At 39.2% G+C, this 19,025-nt stretch overlaps 1 protein-coding gene across 1 annotated transcript; it reads right to left on the reverse strand.

Moving 5' to 3' along the window:
- Positions 1-2,877: 2,877 nt before the first annotated feature.
- LOC121720501 (protein asteroid homolog 1-like) lies at positions 2,878-12,255 on the reverse strand. Its single transcript, XM_042106693.1, has 5 exons — positions 12,103-12,255; positions 5,432-6,745; positions 5,112-5,325; positions 4,522-4,702; positions 2,878-3,694 (listed from the first exon to the last, which is right to left on the reverse strand). The coding sequence occupies exons 2-5, from the start codon at positions 6,716-6,718 to the stop codon at positions 3,445-3,447; spliced, it is 1,932 nt and encodes a 643-aa protein (XP_041962627.1). The 5' UTR covers positions 6,719-6,745; positions 12,103-12,255; the 3' UTR covers positions 2,878-3,444.
- Between the last annotated feature and the right edge of the window lie 6,770 nt (positions 12,256-19,025).

Genomic DNA, 19,025 nt, shown 5'->3' on the forward strand with positions numbered 1-19,025 from the left:
TGCTAGTTAGCATTTTTAGCAAAACTGCTTAAAATGATTAGCTAAGTTAGCTAAGTCACATGGTTAGCATAGTTAGCATGCTAGCAAGTTAGCATGCTAGTTAGCATTTTTAGCAAAACTGCTTAAAATGATTAGCTAAGTTAGCTAAGTCACATGGTTAGCATAGTTAGCATGCTAGCATGTTAGCATGCTAGTTAGCATTTTTAGCAAAACTGCTTAAAATGATTAGCTAAGTTAGCTAAGTCACATGGTTAGCATAGTTAGCATGCTAGCATGTTAGCATGCTAATTAGCATTTTAGCAAAACTGCTTAAAATGATTAGCTAAGTCAGCTAAGTAACATGGTTAGCATAGTTAGCATGTTAGCATGCTAGTTAGCATAGTTAGCTAATTATTTTTAGCAGTTATGCTAAGTTTGCTAACCATGTGACTTAGCTTACTTAGCATTTTAACATTGTTAGCATGCTAGTTAGCATAGAAACTTGGTTAACATTATTATCTTTGTTAACATAGTTAGCATAACTGCTAGCAAACATTAGAGCCATTCCAAGTGTCAGTTATCGTCAACTATCTACCTAAATAATTTAACCATTTAAACTATCCACTTATTTAACCGTTCAATCATTCCAACTATATTAAACCTTATGTTCCAAGCAAATCATTTAACTATATAAACTATCCACTTATTTAACTGTTCAGTAATTCCAACTATATTAAACCTCATCTACCTAGCAACCAATATAGTTTGTTTTTACTCTGTATGATATTTTACATCATATTTTTGCATTTTCATGCACTGTATTTCCTTCAGGAAATGCTTTTCTAGTTCTTATTCTTCTTCTAACGCATTTAATGCAGCTTCAACCGTTTAACGTAGAAACTTCATTCAAACTATGTTACGTAGGTCTTACTTGGGACATGGGTGCTATGTATTTTTCAGCGTTGTAACTTTTATACTTTTTAAACTATTAATTAAAAACTAGTCAAAATTTCCCCATAGACTTAACATGGGCTGATGACATCACAATAGAGCCGTTAAGCAATTAGAATCCTATGGCAGGTGTTCGGGCCACCTGGACCAACTGCCAGTCTCAGGCTTTAAGCATACAAACTGGCCCTATTAAGACTACACATCCTGTTCAACTGCTTCCTCTGCCAAAAACTGTTTAAAAATAAAAGTCCTCACTATAATATTTTACTGTTAAACAATTTAACCTTTTAAACTACTGAACTTTTTAACTGTTCAGCCATTGTAACTGTTACTTGTCATCAACTATGACTCCTACCCACTGTAGCTAGTTAGCTAAGTTAGCTAAGTCACATGGTTAGCATAGTTAGCATGCTAGCATGTTAGCATGCTAGTTAGCATTTTTAGCAAAACTGCTAAAAATGATTAGCTAAGTTAGCTAAGTCACATGGTTAGCATAGTTAGCATGCTAGCATGTTAGCATGCTAGTTAGCATTTTTAGCAAAACTGCTTAAAATGATTAGCTAAGTTAGCTAAGTCACATGGTTAGCATGTTAGCATGCTAGTTAATATTTTTAGCAAAACTGCTTAAAATGATGAGCTAAGTCAGCTAAGTAATATGGTTAACATTGTTAGCATGTTAGTTAGCATAGTTAGCATAACTGCTAAACATGATTAACTAAGTTAGCTAAGTCACATGGTTAGCATACTAAGCATTTTAACATTGTTAGCATGCTAGTTAGCATAGTAACTTGGTTAACATTATTATCTTTGTTAATATAGTTAGCATAACTGCTAGCAAACATTATAGAGCCATTCCAAGTGTCAGTTATCGTCAACTATCTACCTAAATAATTTAACCATTTAAACTATCCACTTATTTAACTGTTCAGTCATTCCAACTATATTAAACCTCATCTACCTAGCAACCAATATAGTTTGTTTTTACTCTGTATGATATTTTACATCATATTTTTGCATTTTCATGCACTGTATTTCCTTCAGGAAATGCTTTTCTAGTTATTATTATAACCTTTTCTTTTTACCTTTTCAAGAATTAATGCGACTCTAACCGCTTAACGTACAGACTTGTTGAAATAACCGTTGTGAAGGTCTGGAGTGGGGCAAGAGAGTTATTTTTTCAGATTTTTAAAAAAGTTTATACTTTTTGAGATATAGGGGATTAAAAATGTTAAAAAGCTCATTTCCCCCCCTTAGACTTCAAAGGCTGTGATGTCATAATGGCCTAAAGCCAGCTGCGCTCGTTAAGCTCCCAGAGTAGTTCCCGGGCTAATTAGAACACTGGCACAGGTGTCACCTGTGAATTCCACTGTCTCAGCTTCTAATGCATACAATCTGGTGCTCCCTAAAACTACACATTCTGTTTAAGTGTTTCCTGTGTGTCAAAATAAAAGTCACAGCCATATCTCATGCTTTGCGCATTATATCTCCAGAACAGTTTGACGTATATGCTTCAAATTTGGTACAAGTGTTTGTATGGACTCAAAGATGAAGTGAGTTGATGTTGGAGGTCAAAGGTCAAGTCAATGAACACTCTGAGTGCAATATCTCAAGAATGCCTTGACATACATGCCTGAAATTTGGTATGAGTATTTGTATGGATTCAAAGATGAAGTGAATTGATGTTGGAGGTCAAATGTCAAGGTGAAAAACACCTTGAGTGTTATACCTCAAGAACGCCTTGACACACAAGGTCTTTTGGTACGAGGGTTTGTATGAACTCAAAGATTAAGTGATTTAATGTTTCTTTTTTTTCAAGGAATTTCCCCACCAACATTAAGCCAGCAGATTTCCATCCACTATTGTAATTCCTCTGGCATTACATTCTAGTTTTTCATTGTGTTTTGCACATGTGAAAACATTTCTCTGTGTTATTAATTGAGAATAAACTTCAAATGTTTTAATAAACCTTAAAATAAGGAGGCTGAGATGAATTCTTCTAGCCCTGGCAGCAAATGGGACGCTAGGGTGCGTCTAGATTTGTAGGCTAGAATTCTTCAATACCAAGACAGAAAACAAACAACTTAATCGTAAAATTTTAAAATTTTAAAATCAAATTATATGGCCTCCTAGAACAAAATATATATGCATACGTACATGCATCATCATGTCAGTATAGTTGGTACAACAAAGAACTCTATTAAAATAGATTATCAATCACAAGTCTTAAAACATTAAAATACATTAAAAGATAGAAAGATTAGCAAATATTCATTCCATTATGTGTTCATCTTGAGTGCAACACATTCATGAGGTAAATATAATTATGTAAGACTTTAAAAAGTGTTTCTTAAGTTCTGAAAGTTGATGTATGTGATCATGCTGCCCATCACTCTGTTTCGCTTATTCAGTTTATGAGGACTGCAAGCTCGCAGAGCCTTGCTCTTCTTCTTGTGTCGGGTGCGGATCTGGACATAGGCTTCCTAATCCTCAGACTTCGCCTTTCCTCTCATCATCTCACATCTGATCGAATTGTCTGGCCAGTTCATCCAAGTTCCCTCTAGTTTGGGCTCTTCTCGTAGGGTGATTTTGTGGCAGCCCTCTCTGCAGCCGGTCCCTGACGTCGTCATCCAGGGAGTCCAGCACGGCACGTTCGAGGTCTCTGAAGAGCTGCAGGGGGATTGGCCCCCCACTGAGGAACGACTCTGGGGTGGCGCCTCTCCTCAGCCTCGCTGCAGCCTGGTGAACCAAGGGTCCGCTATAAAGCCTGAGAGAGAAAGAGAGAGAGGTGTTTGAGATTGCATGCTCTCCTGGAAAAATACATGACTGACAAAACCCAGCGGCTTAGTGTTTTGACCAGCCTTCCTGAGACCTCATGCTTCAAACCCCATAAGTAGACCACTTACAAATGAAGAGTTTGGTTCCAAAACACTATATCCTCCATTTAAGTTAATTTTCATAAATATTTTTTTTACATTTTAATTACCAATTCATTTCAGTAGAACTTTTTTATTTTATTGACATTATCTGAAATACACAATTAAATATCATGTTTTATTAATGTTTTCAGTTTATCACATAATTTATATTTAACAGTGTTTAACATGGTGGGGACATTGGTACTTCTGTTCTGCAATTACAAGTAAAGGGATGACATTTACATAACTAATCATTGGTCCTGACCCTTTGGATTGTGATACTTTAATGAACTAATAAAATGAAAACAGTAATAAAAGTTGTTATGCCAAAGGAATATGTAACGGTGAGGCGGGCAACACCTTACGAAGTGCAAAGGTACCCATTCTGACATAAATAAACAACATAACACATGACAGGTAAGATAATAAAGCCATATCCAAAATAGAAGAGCTGAGCGCATAAGGAAGTGGTGGTGAACAGGTCCCCATCTTCCCTTGACTAGGCTGTAGCCCATGAATACTATTGTGTAATATATTACACACTACATATTATTGTTGTGGAAACTGATAACAGTTAAGGATTATACCATTGTTCATGATGTAATTCCTTCTGGAATCATTTTTGTCACCAATCAGTAATTTTATAGTATGTAAGGCCAAAGCGAACTAAACATACCTTGCAAGTTCAGGATCTGGCCAGAGTTCAGCCTGAGGGAGACACAGCAGTTGGTTGAGTTTGTAAGTGTCCCTCATGCAGGCCTGCCATTGGCTGTAGGTGTGAGCTGCCATCAGGTCTGGGCCTCCAGGTGTGGTGTGACTCCCCAGGTTGGTCAGTCTCTTCAACACCAGCGCAATACCTGCAGAGGCAAAAACAACCATTTTTAGAGGAGCACACACCTGATTCCCATTATCGGTTCCTTCTGTATGTGTGTTGCTAGAGGAACTAAACTGCACACTCTGCTGTACTGCAAAGTTGTAATTAAGAAAATAATTTAAAGTCATGCATTCCACATTGTTATGTATTCTGATCTCATGTAAAATAGAGCATAGAGTAAAATCTAAAATAGAGTATAATTGGAGTGAAATATGATTGTTTGTTTGCATGTAGCCACACAGATTGTTGCTAGGTCGGACAGACAACAAAGGGGTGGGGCTGAGGAAGGGTCAATTGTTAAATACATCAGGCAGGTGAGTAATATAACCTAACAAGCTTTCTAGCAAAAGCGTCACCTTCATGCATTCTTTATCAGTCTGGCGAAACTATACCTGTCTCGCCCTTGTATCGGTCACTCAGCTCTCCAAACACAAATCCCAGGAGCAAGGCCCACAGGTGCTCCAAACATGGCTGTGGGTCGGCTTTACTAAGCCAATAGCATGTGACGTAGACAGGAAGCTGAAATTTGGCTGCAATGGGTGTTGAAATGAGTTTGGACACACCAAGCGTGTCGTTAAGGACCTTCAATCGTAGCTCCCGTGGGGCCTGAACACAAAGAGAGACACTGTTACCAAAGCGCTGCATGGAAAAACGTGATTTATCAACCTGAGAAATTGTTCAAATGAAAAGTAAATATGATTTAATATTGTACCTCGTTCAGTGTTTTCAGATGTAGGTCCTTCCCACTAACCGGGCAAGCAGCCTTAACCCAGAAAATGGTTAGAGTCAAGCCCTCTCTGTCATATTCTTCCACATAGCACTCTCCTGGGTTCACACGGGCAACTATGGGCTTTCTGTCATCCCTCTGCTTCTGGTCGGACAACAGAAGGCCATACAGCACCTGACGAATAGGCCTCGAGATCGCATGGCTGCTGGGGAATTCAAAGTTCTCAACTTGTGCCCTCAGTCGGACTCTCTGTAACACTAGGGCATCGATGATAGTAGAACTCAGATTCCCCTCAGACAGTGGCATCCGCATCCAGTCGGGGAGAACCTGCAGCTCCACTGGCAATTTGCCGGGGACGACAGCCTTCAAAAAGAACTGGGCCACGTTGCTTTTTTTCACTTCATATTCTTTATGACACGCTGTGAGAGCCGTCTGTACTTGACCTCTGGACTTCTGATCTCCGACGCAGTCAAGAAAAGCGCGAATAGCTTCCTTGGTATCTTGGAAGCCAGACAACCAATGGAGGATGCCATCAAGACGGGTATGTTTTCCACTATATCTGGAGAGTTCCTCCCATCTTATAGTGTGTTTTGGGACATTTATATAGTCGTTCCCTGCTAAGGCAGCAAAGAGAGGGAGAAACTGCTCGTTCAGGTTGTGGAGAGACTTACAGAAGTTTGAGACTAAAAATCTCTTGGCTGGAATGAACTTCTGGGCGGAAACTTTGCGCCACTCGAAATGTGAAATGGGTAAAACTCCTGCTTTTAGCTCAAAGATAAAGAAGTCACTATCGTCTGATAGGACTGGACAATTCCACTGATTGGCCAGAGCAGCAATTTCCCAGTCAGCCTCTTCCATGCACTGGACAAATGGTACCTTCAAAAGAGTGAGCATCTGGCTGAAAACAATTGGCAAGAGTGCTGGTTTAATACCTCCACCATAACATTTGCGCCCTAATGACAGGTCTTTAGCTGTTTTAATTCTTTGTTGGGCACGTTGCTTGAGGGTCTTCAGTTTGTTGTCAGTATGGCCACTTCCTCCATCAAGGATAACATAGGGCTCTATGTTGCAGTTTTTCAGAGCCGCAAAAAACTTCTTGATCAAACTCTCATAAACGTAATAATCCCCACCATGCTTCAAATCATGATATGAGGCTTCATAAAGAGCACTGCACAGATTACACCCATCGATAACTAACTTGCTCCCTGTAAAATGGTCTTTCAAATAGAGATTATTTTCCTCTATGTAAGATTTTAATCCTTTGACTCCCATGATGTTTGTCGTCCAAGTTCAGCAACACTGGAAGAAAACAAACAAAAAAACTGTACTTTAGGTCTGAATTATGTCATTTATATAAATTGTTCTCTTTTGTCTCCCATTTCCTTGTACCTATTTGTGATCAATGGTAATCAGATATGAAATAGCCTCACGTTAAATATTAGCAACATAATCTCCTCACACCCATGATTCTGTAAATCATTCGTTTTTTTATGTTTTCATTTGATCTATGCTGTATTGTAGATTAAACATAAACATTGTATAGTTTATTTGATATATTTTCATGCTTGTGCACGATGTTCCAGCAGCTTGCACCCACATTTAATTTACAGATTTTCTCAGTCGCTTTGGTGCATTTCTCAAATCACCATTAACGTTTGCACAACAGTAAGTGCACTTCTCAAAACAATTAGTGCAAACTGCACCACAGTGTATTACCTGCAAAAGCGTGTATCTTGCTCAAAAAGCTTAGTCTATGTCTCAAAAGCAAGTATCTATACCAATGAAACTGCCAATGTGCAATGAAAATGACAATTCCTTACGCCACTGTTTATGATTAAGATAGTCAAACTGCTTTGGGTAACATTTTATAATAAGTACAGCATTTATTAAGCATTTGTATATATTATTATGACCGCCGCTAGCGAAGCGGTCATATAGGGATTGTCAAAGTTTTTTTTTTTTTTCGTCATCTACTTCCTGAATTTTTGGTCAACGATACCCGGGACACCGAACCACCGTGACACATGAAATTTGGTGGGTATGTAGCCCCACTAGACTTTTACGGAAAAATTTCGTTTCGTCCCCGGGGGCCACTCCCCCCCCCCCCGTGCTGGGCCCCCCGAACCGCAAAAAAAAGCAGTTTTTCCTAAATAACTACCTGAACCGTGGCACTGAGGATGAAGAATCTTTTATGGTATGTTGGTCTCAAGGGCCAACATCAACCTGGCCCATAATCACTCATTTGTGATTTGCACCCCCCCCGGTAAAAAATGAAAATGCAATATTATTCTGCTTTAATCGCCCCTATCTTCAGTTAAGATGTTCGGAACTGCACCAAATTTTATGTGTATGATTGACCTTGCATTCTCTGGGGGTATGCCAAGTTTCGTAGAATTTCATCCATGGGGGGGTCTAAAAAAAATTAGGTTATGTGTACATTTAATGACTGTACACTCATTGGCCTGTAGATGGCGGTGCACACATATACACATGCACACACACACAGGCACCCACATACTATCGGTATTAGAACGGCCGATACATAATTACAAATTCAGTAGGATTAAAAGAAAGCCAAAATAAATATTCATCATCATCATCATGGCTGCATTTCCAGTATTGGCGATAAGTAGTCGTTTGTCCACTAGATGGCGCATCATTGCAGTGAGACGTAATTTTGTTGGAAGTTAAAAGTGGGTTGGAAAAACAATGGACGCTTCTTACAAGGACTTAGTTTACCGCAGAGAACGTCTAATAAGGATAGGACGATGTTCACATGAAATGTAATTCCCATTTCTTATTGAAGCGGAAATAAATCTGAGGATGTTTATCGGACATGCTTGGTTTTTACTGCAGGTACGTTAATCTTATAATATCAATAAGGACCTAGGTAATGTTACGTTAGCGTTGGTTGATGGAGGCCAATTTGATTGATTGCATTTGTAGAAAACTATAAATGCGGTTATACCAAGCAAATTGTTAGCAGCACTGTAATTGTATCTTTCGACTGTCATTTGTTGCACGTGCTACAAAAATCATTCTGTGCAATGGAAGATTTACCAACGTTACACCGGTCTGATACAGTTTTGCCTATACATGCGTGAGACTGAGACGCCTGTTTATTTTGTTTTAAGTGCGTGCAGGGTGTGAGAGGGGAATCGATGTGCTTTGATTCCAGTTTGGTAGTTGTAGTCTGTGTTAAAAAGCACGTGTGTGTGAAGTATCCAAACAATGACACCTTAATTTCATTATGGCTGCTTTAGCAACACACTACTGTGTAGTGGGTCCCATTTAGAAGTGGCTACTTCATTCGCGCTTTCCTTGACTCATGGAGCTGCGTGAATTTTATTACAACTTTTGCACCACTGGTTAGATGTAAAACAGCATTTCGTTTCAGACTAGCCTACTGTTACTTAATTTGTGCATTGACAATAAAGTAGGTTACATGAACTAAAGATGACTAAAATCTTATGTAGAAGAAGAAACATTCACAAAAAATCCATCCATCCAAAAATGACCTTTGTTTTTGATAGCTGTTGAAAACGGCATGGAACTGACAGAGATGTTTTTGTTTATAAATAAAATAAATAAATAAATAAATAAACAAATAAATAAATAAATAAATAACATTATGCTAATACCTTTTGCTTTTCCCAAATACAATGTAGCCTACAGGTGTAAGTGACCTTTCATCAATCCAGTTGCAATGGATGAACTGTGATGAACTGCCCTACTTGTGATTGTTTAGAGAGTTTAAAGGTTTAATAACAATGCTACATCTTCTTTGGCTATTCTACAATCTATTCACCTTTTCAGCACCAGTAGGCTACTTTCTGTGCAGCTGCACACACACACTCAGGCATGCCAAACAAGCATACACAAAAGTTTCAAGAGTGGGGGATGGAGTAAAATATGGAGACAAATTGAAGTGTGATTCATTTTCGCGGAACGGATGTACAGGACTGAGCGGCGGTCATATTTTGTACCGCTATGCGGTACATCTAGTATTTGTAAGTATTTTCTATTGAACAATGTGCAAGGCAACACTATTGTCTATGTGCATAACTATTTAAAAACTACAAAGTTATAACATACATTATTGTCTGTGGAGGGTGTTGATTGCAAGAGAATGGATATGTTTCAAACGTTTTACTGTCGACAGACATTGTGCCAGAGTTAGAAAACAAAGGCTTTTCCAGCATTGTGCAAAGGAAAAATTACCAATACAGTAAAACACCCCTTGGTCAGAGCTGTGCACTGTAGGCTTGATTTACTATAAATCTTTCTGTACATCCTGGTGTTCCTGTCTGTTTGGTTATATATACAGTATATGCTAGACCAGGGGTCGGCAACCTTTTCTCTTAAAAGGGCCATTTCTTTGACCAGAAATAAAAATAAATCTGTTTGGGGCCGCAAAGATGTCGGAACCATTTAAGAGAAATCGGTTTAGATACCTCTATCTTCATTAGCCTCAGGCATATGGAATAATCGCCATACTCTGCATATGTGGTGTATTATAATACTTTTACTAACTGTTAATGTGTTGGGACATCTTGAAGCGTAACAACTATATGAAATTGTTAGAAATATTTTATAACTTCCATTTTTAGAGAAAGCCAGGGAGCCACTAGAGAGGAGCTAAAGGGCCGCATGTGGCCCTCGGGACGCAGGTTGCCTACTCCTGTGACAGATTATTACAACTAGTTATCACAGCTAGTTCAAGACTTTTGCATGTAATGACTCAAGCGATGAAATAAAGCCATATTTGTTTTATGGGGTAGGACTATTCAGCATGGGACCAGTAGCCTACTGTATATGCATTTTGACTAACATGACATTAGCAACTGAAAAAATGTAAAAAACAGACATTTGTACACAATCAAGACAGGCACATGGATGTACTAAAGCATTTGCTGTAGTAAGGCAGCTCACTGCTCCGGGTTAGTGTGTGCTTCACCTCACTGTGTGCTCTGTGTGTTCACTAATTCACAGATGGGATAGATGCAGAGACTAAATTCCTTGTATACGCAAGTATACTTGGGCGAGCAACCTGATTTACAGATTTACATTTAGATATTGAACAAGCAGTTTTGAAAATTATAATTCTGATCTGAGAAATGCACCAAAGCCACTGAAAAACTATAATTTAGAAATCTAAACTTCAAAAAAAGCTAAAGTTATTTTGAGGTAATTTCATAACAAAGATTTTCAAGGTATGGAGATTATCGTTATGCAAAATGTTAATGTTAGATGCAGTTACATTTTATCATTATTTTAGCTCAAAGTGTATTTCTAGTCTATATATTGTGCATTATTGTAATATATATATATATAGGTAGAGCAAGCCTTAAAGGTCCAGTAGGCTATGTAGGAAATAATGGAAAATAAACTGTAACCATTCCAAAAATGATCACCATATGTTGTCAGAGAGTAAGGAAACACGATGAATTGAAGTAATGGCTTATTTGACAACATTACTCTAACCTGTAAAACCCCGTAAAACCCATGAAAAAAAATGAGTTACGGGGCGGAATGTCTTAGAATTTTCGTTTATGTTTTGAACGATTAATTCTAGAATAGCGTATTAATAATGGGCTAGCGCGTCCTCCTATTTGGGTTGCCAAATTAGCAAAGGCCAACTGTCAACAGCTGTCAGTTGTAGTCATGAACGCCTACGAGAGGCAGGCAAATTTCCCAAATTAAAACAATAAACAAATTAAGTGGACATCGGAGGAGCTTCCTGAGATGGTGACGTCTTCGTCAAACGAAGAATATCAAGTGTGACGCAGAGCTGGCCATATTTCTCCACAACAGGTATCGTAACACCAAAGATCCTTGATTACCGCTTGAACCCTCTCTGGTAACACCCCCAAGAAATTCTAAAACAACGATGTTTTTTAACACTTCAAAATAACATTTGCTAAATTAACCTGACATTTTTCAGTAGCCATAGGTGTGTAGATTTGAACAAAATCTGGTTTGTTTGTTAACGGGAGCATTTACTGCATGAAATATCCGATTTTGTTTACCACGCTCGGAGTTATAGTGCTGGCCTGATGGGTCGCCTATTTACACCGTTTCAACGGCACATGAACGGTTAGACCGAGAATTCTCGTCGTGAAATTAAAATTCCACTGGAGCTCCAAGCGGTTGTGTACACGCAGCCTTACAACACTGTCTTTGAGTCACGGTAAAATGTCACTTTTGGTACATAGCTAATTTAGATACACCTATGGTGTGGGTGGTTGCGTTTCTTTAGGAGTCTGCTGTCTTGGTTTGTATAGAAATTGATATTAAGTGACGCATACACGCAAGACGGTGGAAATACGGGACCGACGGTAATAGGGGGAGTTCCGATAGCCTAGGCTAAACTTCATCTGCATCGCTAACTTCAGCTAAATATGTTACGTTGGTTAGAGAGGTATTTTTTGTTTTCACTGTTTCCGTAATGTGTAGCTGGGTCATGGTTGGAGAAACGTTAAAGCAGCTGCAGGTCAACTAACGTTAGCTAAGTCTTCATTACATCTGGCAACCCAGAAGAGGCTCGCGTCTGGTAGTCTTGAGAACGTTCACCAGTGTTTTGATTTTGGCCTGCAGAACGTTCGGTAACAATCCTACAAATCGCACCTTTATATGAAAACAATTAAATTCCTCACCAATCTCATTAGAAGAGCAAGAAAATGATCAGTAGCCCAGTCCAAAAGATGTTTTGTCTGCTGTTTTGTTCCCTTTGCAGTCTTTCTTGAAGTGTCCACCTGGTGCACTGTTTGTTTAGTTTATATCCAATGTCTAACTGGAAACCGAAAGTTAAAGTCCATCAGATCACATATAAGGCTGTAAACATGTGTTTTGGAAACGAAACTGTTTGATAAGCCAAGAACAAGGGCGGACTTATCATTAAGGCAAAGGTAGGCCAGGTTTTTTTTTTCTCTGGACACAAAATGGACAGCTGGCAGATTATGAGGATATATTCACTGAATGTGACAGAAAGTGTACTGACTTAAAATAATTTAAAGATTAAGATAAGAGGGAAGACTAGGTCTCATCATTAAGCATACAGTACACATATACTGTACTGTGAATGCTTGCTCTGTGTGCACTCAACTAAGAAAGGACATTTCAGTGAACAAAGTGTGGAAACAAACTGTGAATCTTCACAGTTTGTTTCCACACTTTGTTCACTGAAATGTCCTTTCTTAGTTTGTCAGTCGTGCATATTTGTTGTATATCTTTTGCAGTGTTGAATGAACTATGAAATGAACTAGCTTAATTGCATCTATGTGTTCAGTTGTAGTGGAGGATATGAGGTTTGTTGATTTCATCACTAAATGCCATGGCACCTCCCTGAGACTTTGTTCCCACAAGCTGCAGACAATGTGATCACACCCAGGGACACCACTATGACCTCCACCTGTTTTGTTTTCTTTGACATGTTCAATGTTCGTAGGTACATGCACTCACAAATACAAATACAGATACATAACACACATTTTACTACTAATTGAACAATTATGACCTTTTTTTATTATAACCGACAGAAGAATCACAAATATGTCACCATTCACATGCATTTCCAGTCATATCTAAGTCACATCCACAAAAAAACAGCATTAAGCATGTTTTACTCTTTAAATATGTACTTTACTTACACCTGTTAACCACATATAGTACATGGGTCAGTTTCAAGTTTTTTGCGCCAGAACAGATTAGTGAACAGATTAAAAATATTGGTAAGACTACAAGGAGAATAGCAATAATACACAATATGTTTATTAATGTCAATGCAATCAATATTGAAAATAAACAAACAAATAAACAATATTGAAAATAAACAATATTGAGAATATACAATACTGTATACTCCAGTTATTTACACACACACATACACGCCTAAATTTAGAAACCAGGATACACAACCTGCATGGCAAATTAATCCAGATTCCAATCTGCTGTGTGTTCAGTATTGATTTGTGAGAGGTTGGGAAGTGTCTGTTTCTGGTTAAAGCACCATGCAGCAATGTGTGAACTTGTAATACTTCTGTTCTTCATTACCGGTTCAAATTCTTCCCTGTTACCATACCTGCATTCAGTTAGAATATTAATTAACAGATTAGGATTGAACATACTTGTAATCTGGACTCTGACCGTCACCATGTGTACATCATAGTGACTGTATTTACATCTCTGCCTGGGATTATAATTGGGTGGTGGTAGCGTAGTATGAGGAGCTGGGCTAGGATATCATCTACTTCCCCCCGCTGCAGAAAGTCTTCCAGACAGAGAGCCTCACCGTCCTGGGTAAGATGCACAAGCCTCCTCCTTACGTCTGGTCCTAACAGCCTGTGAGCGCTGCTGCTTAACTTTCACATACTGTAGGCTTGAATCATCTCTGTCCATACTGAATTTATTCAATATGCCCTTTTGTAGCATCACATTCCTCCTCATTTAACAACAGTCTCTCATTCACCATTTAAATGTGAGTGATGGAGTGAAAATAGAGCAGGGCATCCAAGCTGTGCTATATATATGTATATTATTAATGTTATCTGTTGTGTTTAAATTAGCATATTGTATTTATATTATCAATGCTGTTTAAATATTTCATGTAATGGCTGGTCTAGCCATAACATACGTAATATTATTAACATTGTTGGTCTTATTGTTATTTAATATATTTATATTACCAATGTTATTTATATATTGCTGTTTAAATGTTATTTATACTGCTAAAATATTAAAATTATTATTCTATAACGGTGTCATGTATTTAATAGGCTACACGGAGTTAATAGGCTACCAAGACTAATTGTTGATATTGTTCAAGTTGTGTAGGCTATGTCACTTTGTAACTAAGCCGTCAATTTCTTAGACTGTCCTAGTCTACTTTAATGCAGTAGGTCTAAAGTTGTTAGTGTTTAGTGTATGAGGTTAGAGAGAAAGAGATATGCTATAAGCAGAAGGTGCAAACAGCGGTTTCATTTTACTGCAAGCATTAATGCTGGCATTAGCGAAGCGAATGTTTACTCTGGAACCTCCGGAAAACACTGACGCTCAATGTCGTTACGTAATGAAGTAGCATGTGACGTCGCACTTGGATGTGGATGTGGATGTCTCCGCCCCGTCCCGCAGGCTGCATCCAGTCATTATTGGCCACACCTGGGCCAACAGAATGCATGACAGTCATTTCACAGTGTGTGGGCCACACCTGGGCCAACAGAAACAATGAGAGTCATTTTGCAGTGTGTGGGCCACATCTGGGCCAGAGGAAATTCTTTGTGTCAGTTATCAGTAACTGGGCCATTGTTGGGCCGGAGGCCCAGCCAGAACTGGGCCAACACTCACAAAACCCTGAGGCAAGGTCTGACTGACTGTGTGAATCTGACTGTGAAATCAGATTGTTGTCAACTTTCAGAGAGGCCACAAACAACTGCCACCACTGTCCATCGACGGAGATGCTGTGGAGAGAGTGAGCAGCACAAAATTTCTGGGGGTGCACATCAGCGACGACCTCTCCTGGACCACCAACACAGCATCACTGGCGAAGAAAGCCCAGCAGCGCCTCTTCTTCTTGCGCAAATTGAAGAAGGCAAGTGCCACGCCTCCTGTCATGACTACATTCTACAGAGGGACCATCGAGAGCATCGTCTCCAGCAGCATCACAGTGTGGGGCGGAAGCTGCACAGATCAGAACAGGAAGACCCTCCAGCGCACTGTTAACACAGCTAAGAGGGGATCATTGGAGCACCACTCCCCTCCCTGCAGGACATTTACACCACCCGCCTCACCCGCAAAGCACTAATGATTGTCAAGGATACAACCCACCCTGCACACGAACTGTTCAGCCTCCTGCCCTCTGGAAAGCGGTACAGGAGCCTCCGCTCCCGCACCACCAGACTGGCAAGTAGCTTCATCCACCAAGCAATCAGGATGCTGAACACTCTATCCACTCTCCCATCACTGACAGCCCCCCCCACCCACCAGCCAACCAGGAACCTAGGAAACTAGGATCCTGTCTACCAAACCCCCCCCCCCCCCCCCCCCCCCCCCAACACCGCCATGTGGAACTGCACTGTGACTGCGCAGCCAAACGTGTTGCTGCTTCACATCAAGCCTGATATACTTGAAATTACTGCATACTGCATATCAATGTAAATATACAGGTCACACAAGCACAAGTTTAAACTTCATGTAACTGTTAAGACTATATAAATATACAACACAACTACCTCTATTTTTTTTTTTATATATATGTCCTATATTTCTATTTTGATACATACATGTTCTATATTTCAGTCTTGCACTTTAATTTAATGTTTATTGTCTATGGCTATGTCTATAGTATGTCTATGTCTGTATTTAAAGCATGTCTATGTCTGCATGGGAAAGTAAGAAACGAAATTTCAATTCTTTGTATGACCAGTGCATGTAAAGAAATTGACAATAAAAGCCGACTTGACTTGACTTGACAAGGTAGTGGGCCAGAGGTGGGCCGGTCAAATTTTGCTATCTGGGTGTTCCCTTTGCAGTCTTTCTTGAAGTGTCCACCTGGTGCACTGTTTGTTTAGTTTATATCCAATGTCTAACTGGAAACCGAAAGTTAAAGTCCATCAGATCACATATAAGGCTGTAAACATGTGTTTAGGAAACGAAACTGTTTGATAAGCCAAGAACAAGGGCGGACTTATCATTAAGGCAAAGGTAGGCCAGGTTTTTTTTTTCTCTGGACACAAAATGGACAGCTGGCAGATTATGAGGATATATTCACTGAATGTGACAGAAAGTGTACTGACTTAAAATCATTTAAAGATTAAGATAAGAGGGAAGACTAGGTCTCATCATTAAGCATACAGTACACATATACTGTACTGTGGATGCTTGCTCTGTGTGCACTCAAAGATTCACAGTTTGTTTCCACACTTTGTTCACTGAAATGTCCTTTCTTAGTTTGTCAGTCGTGCATATTTGTTGTATATCTTTTGCAGTGTTGAATGAACTATGAAATGAACTAGCTTAATTGCATCTATGTGTTGTCCAGTTGTAGTGGAGGATATGAGGTTTGTTGATTTCATCACTAAATGCCATGGCACCTCCCTGAGACTTTGTTCCCACAAGCTGCAGACAATGTGATCACGCCCAGGGACACCACTATGACCTCCACCTGTTTTGTTTTCTTTGACATGTTCAATGTTCGTAGGTACATGCACTCACAAATACAAATACAGATACATAACACACATTTTACTACTAATTGAACAATTATGACCTTTTTTTATTATAACCGACAGAAGAATCACAAATATGTCACCATTCACATGCATTTCCAGTCATATCTATAGTCACATCCACAAAAAAACAGCATTAAGCATGTTTTACTCTTTAATGTACTTTACTTACACCTGTTAACCACATATAGTACATGGGTCAGTTTCAAGTTTTTTGCGCCAGAACAGATTAGTGAACAGATTAAAAATATTGGTAAGACTACAAGGAGAATAGCAATAATACACAATATGTTTATTAATGTCAATGCAATCAATATTGAAAATAAACAAACATTATAATATACAAACCATAACTCATAAGAAACGCATCCTGAACAGATATGCCTTAAGACCCCTCTTGACAGACCCAAAAGATCATGACTTCCCTCCTTTTATTTGTGGAATCTATGCGCACTTTGTACCACGCCTGATCTGCTTCAAAAAAATGATGAAGTGCAAATGTGAGATGCAGTTATTAGCTGCACCAGCAGGTGGCTATTCACATGAGCAGACAAAAGTATCAGGAACAAAATGACTGGCAAACATGTGTGGAGTACAAATCGCTCCAAATTTCTGTGTATATGATTTTACACAAAAGTATCAGGAACAAAATGATTGGCAAATATGTATGAGGATGGTTGTGTACAAATCACTCCGAATTTCAAATTTTACACATTCACATTTGTTGCATATATGAAGTCCAATAAAAAGTGTCCATAGAGAGGGGTTTGCAGCATGAAGGGTAAGGGTCAGGGGAGGCTATGGAAACAATGTGAAGGACTGGAGTTCAGAGAAAAATACAGGAATGTCAAAGGTAATGGTTGCAATGGCCAAAAAGCACTTTGCTGCTGAAATATGTATACTGTATACTCCAGTTATTTACACACACACATACACGCCTAAATTTAATAACCAGGATACACAACCTGCATGGCAAATTAATCCAGATTCCAATCTGCTGTGTGTTCAGTATTGATTTGTGAGAGGTTGGGAAGTGTCTGTTTCTGGTTAAAGCACCATGCAGCAATGTGTGAACTTGTAATACTTCTGTTCTTCATTACCGGTTCAAATTCTTCCCTGTTACCATACCTGCATTCAGTTAGAATATTAATTAACAGATTAGGATTGAACATACTTGTAATCTGGACTCTGACCGTCACCACATGTGTACATCATAGTGACTGTATTTACATCTCTGCCTGGGATTATAATTGGGTGGTGGTAGCGTAGTATAAGGAGCTGGGCTAGGATATCATCTATTTCCCCCCGCTGCAGAAAGTCTTCCAGACAGAGAGCCTCACAGTCCTGGGTAAGATGCACAAGCCTCCTCCTTACGTCTGGTCCTAACAGCCTGTGAGCGCTGCTGCTTAACTTTCACATACTGTAGGCTTGAATCATCTCTGTCCATACTGAATTTATTCAATATGCCCTTTTGTAGCATCACATTCCTCCTCATTTGACAACAGTCTCTCATTCACCATTTAAATGTGAGTGATGGAGTGAAAATAGAGCAGGGCATCCGGTAACAGTTCTGTTCAAAACAGTGTTCCCCATCATATTCCACTTCACAGCACGGCTTAACTTGCAGTCAGTTAGATATTCTAGATGATAACAGTTAGGCAATCTAATTGATTTTGTCACTGACAGTCACTCATGTCACTTGCCGTCAGGACATGGTGTAACACTGCAAAAACTCTGCTATGGTCTGGTACTATACCCTATTTAGTATTTATGAATATCGCATGTGCTAACTGTTGACTGATGCTGGAGTAGATGGTCATGTCTTGAGAGTATGAAGCAAAGATTCTAGAACAGAGCTCTGTTCTAGAATCTTTGGTATGAAGCACTTTGGTAGTTTTGAAACTCAGACTTGAAATAGTTTTTGAAACTCAATTCTCAGGAGGGAGTCCATTGGTGTGGAGAAAAAGAGCAGAAGGTTCGGTCTCCCATCGTCCGGAAACATGTGGATGAAATGTGTTGAGGGTTCATGGATGGTGATGAGGTTTCTCATATAGACCCTTTCAAGAGAGTTCCATTATCAGCATCATAGTTGGCCCCACAAGACTTCCTTTTTAACATTCCATATGTTATCTTAATGCAGAGGAAGTAGATTGGGGCCCAAATAGAACGTTCAAGCATTGTTTTTGTTTTTATTCTTGAAAGGGTCCATAACTTCTGGGCAAAAGGTTCATGAGGTACGTTTTTTGCTTCTGACACTAGCTTATACATTTTTGTGCTGTACAACTCAAAACCTCTAGGTTCTGTGAAGGTGAACTGTTAGTTCAGCTTTGCAGTTTTGTCCCCCCTTAAACCAACAC

Source organism: Alosa sapidissima, chromosome 10 (assembly GCF_018492685.1).
Source record: "Alosa sapidissima isolate fAloSap1 chromosome 10, fAloSap1.pri, whole genome shotgun sequence".
In the NCBI taxonomy this organism is placed as follows: domain Eukaryota; kingdom Metazoa; phylum Chordata; class Actinopteri; order Clupeiformes; family Clupeidae; genus Alosa; species Alosa sapidissima.

Coding starts and splice junctions, on each gene's coding strand:
- LOC121720501 (XM_042106693.1), bottom strand. CDS start 6,718: ATGGGAGTCAAAGGATTAAAATCTTACATAGAGGAAAATAATCTCTAT. Junction 5,326..5,431: donor ATCTGAAAACACTGAACGAG/GTACAATATTAA, acceptor CTTTGTGTTCAG/GCCCCACGGGAGCTACGATT. Junction 3,695..4,521: donor CCAGATCCTGAACTTGCAAG/GTATGTTTAGTT, acceptor TTTCTCTCTCAG/GCTTTATAGCGGACCCTTGG.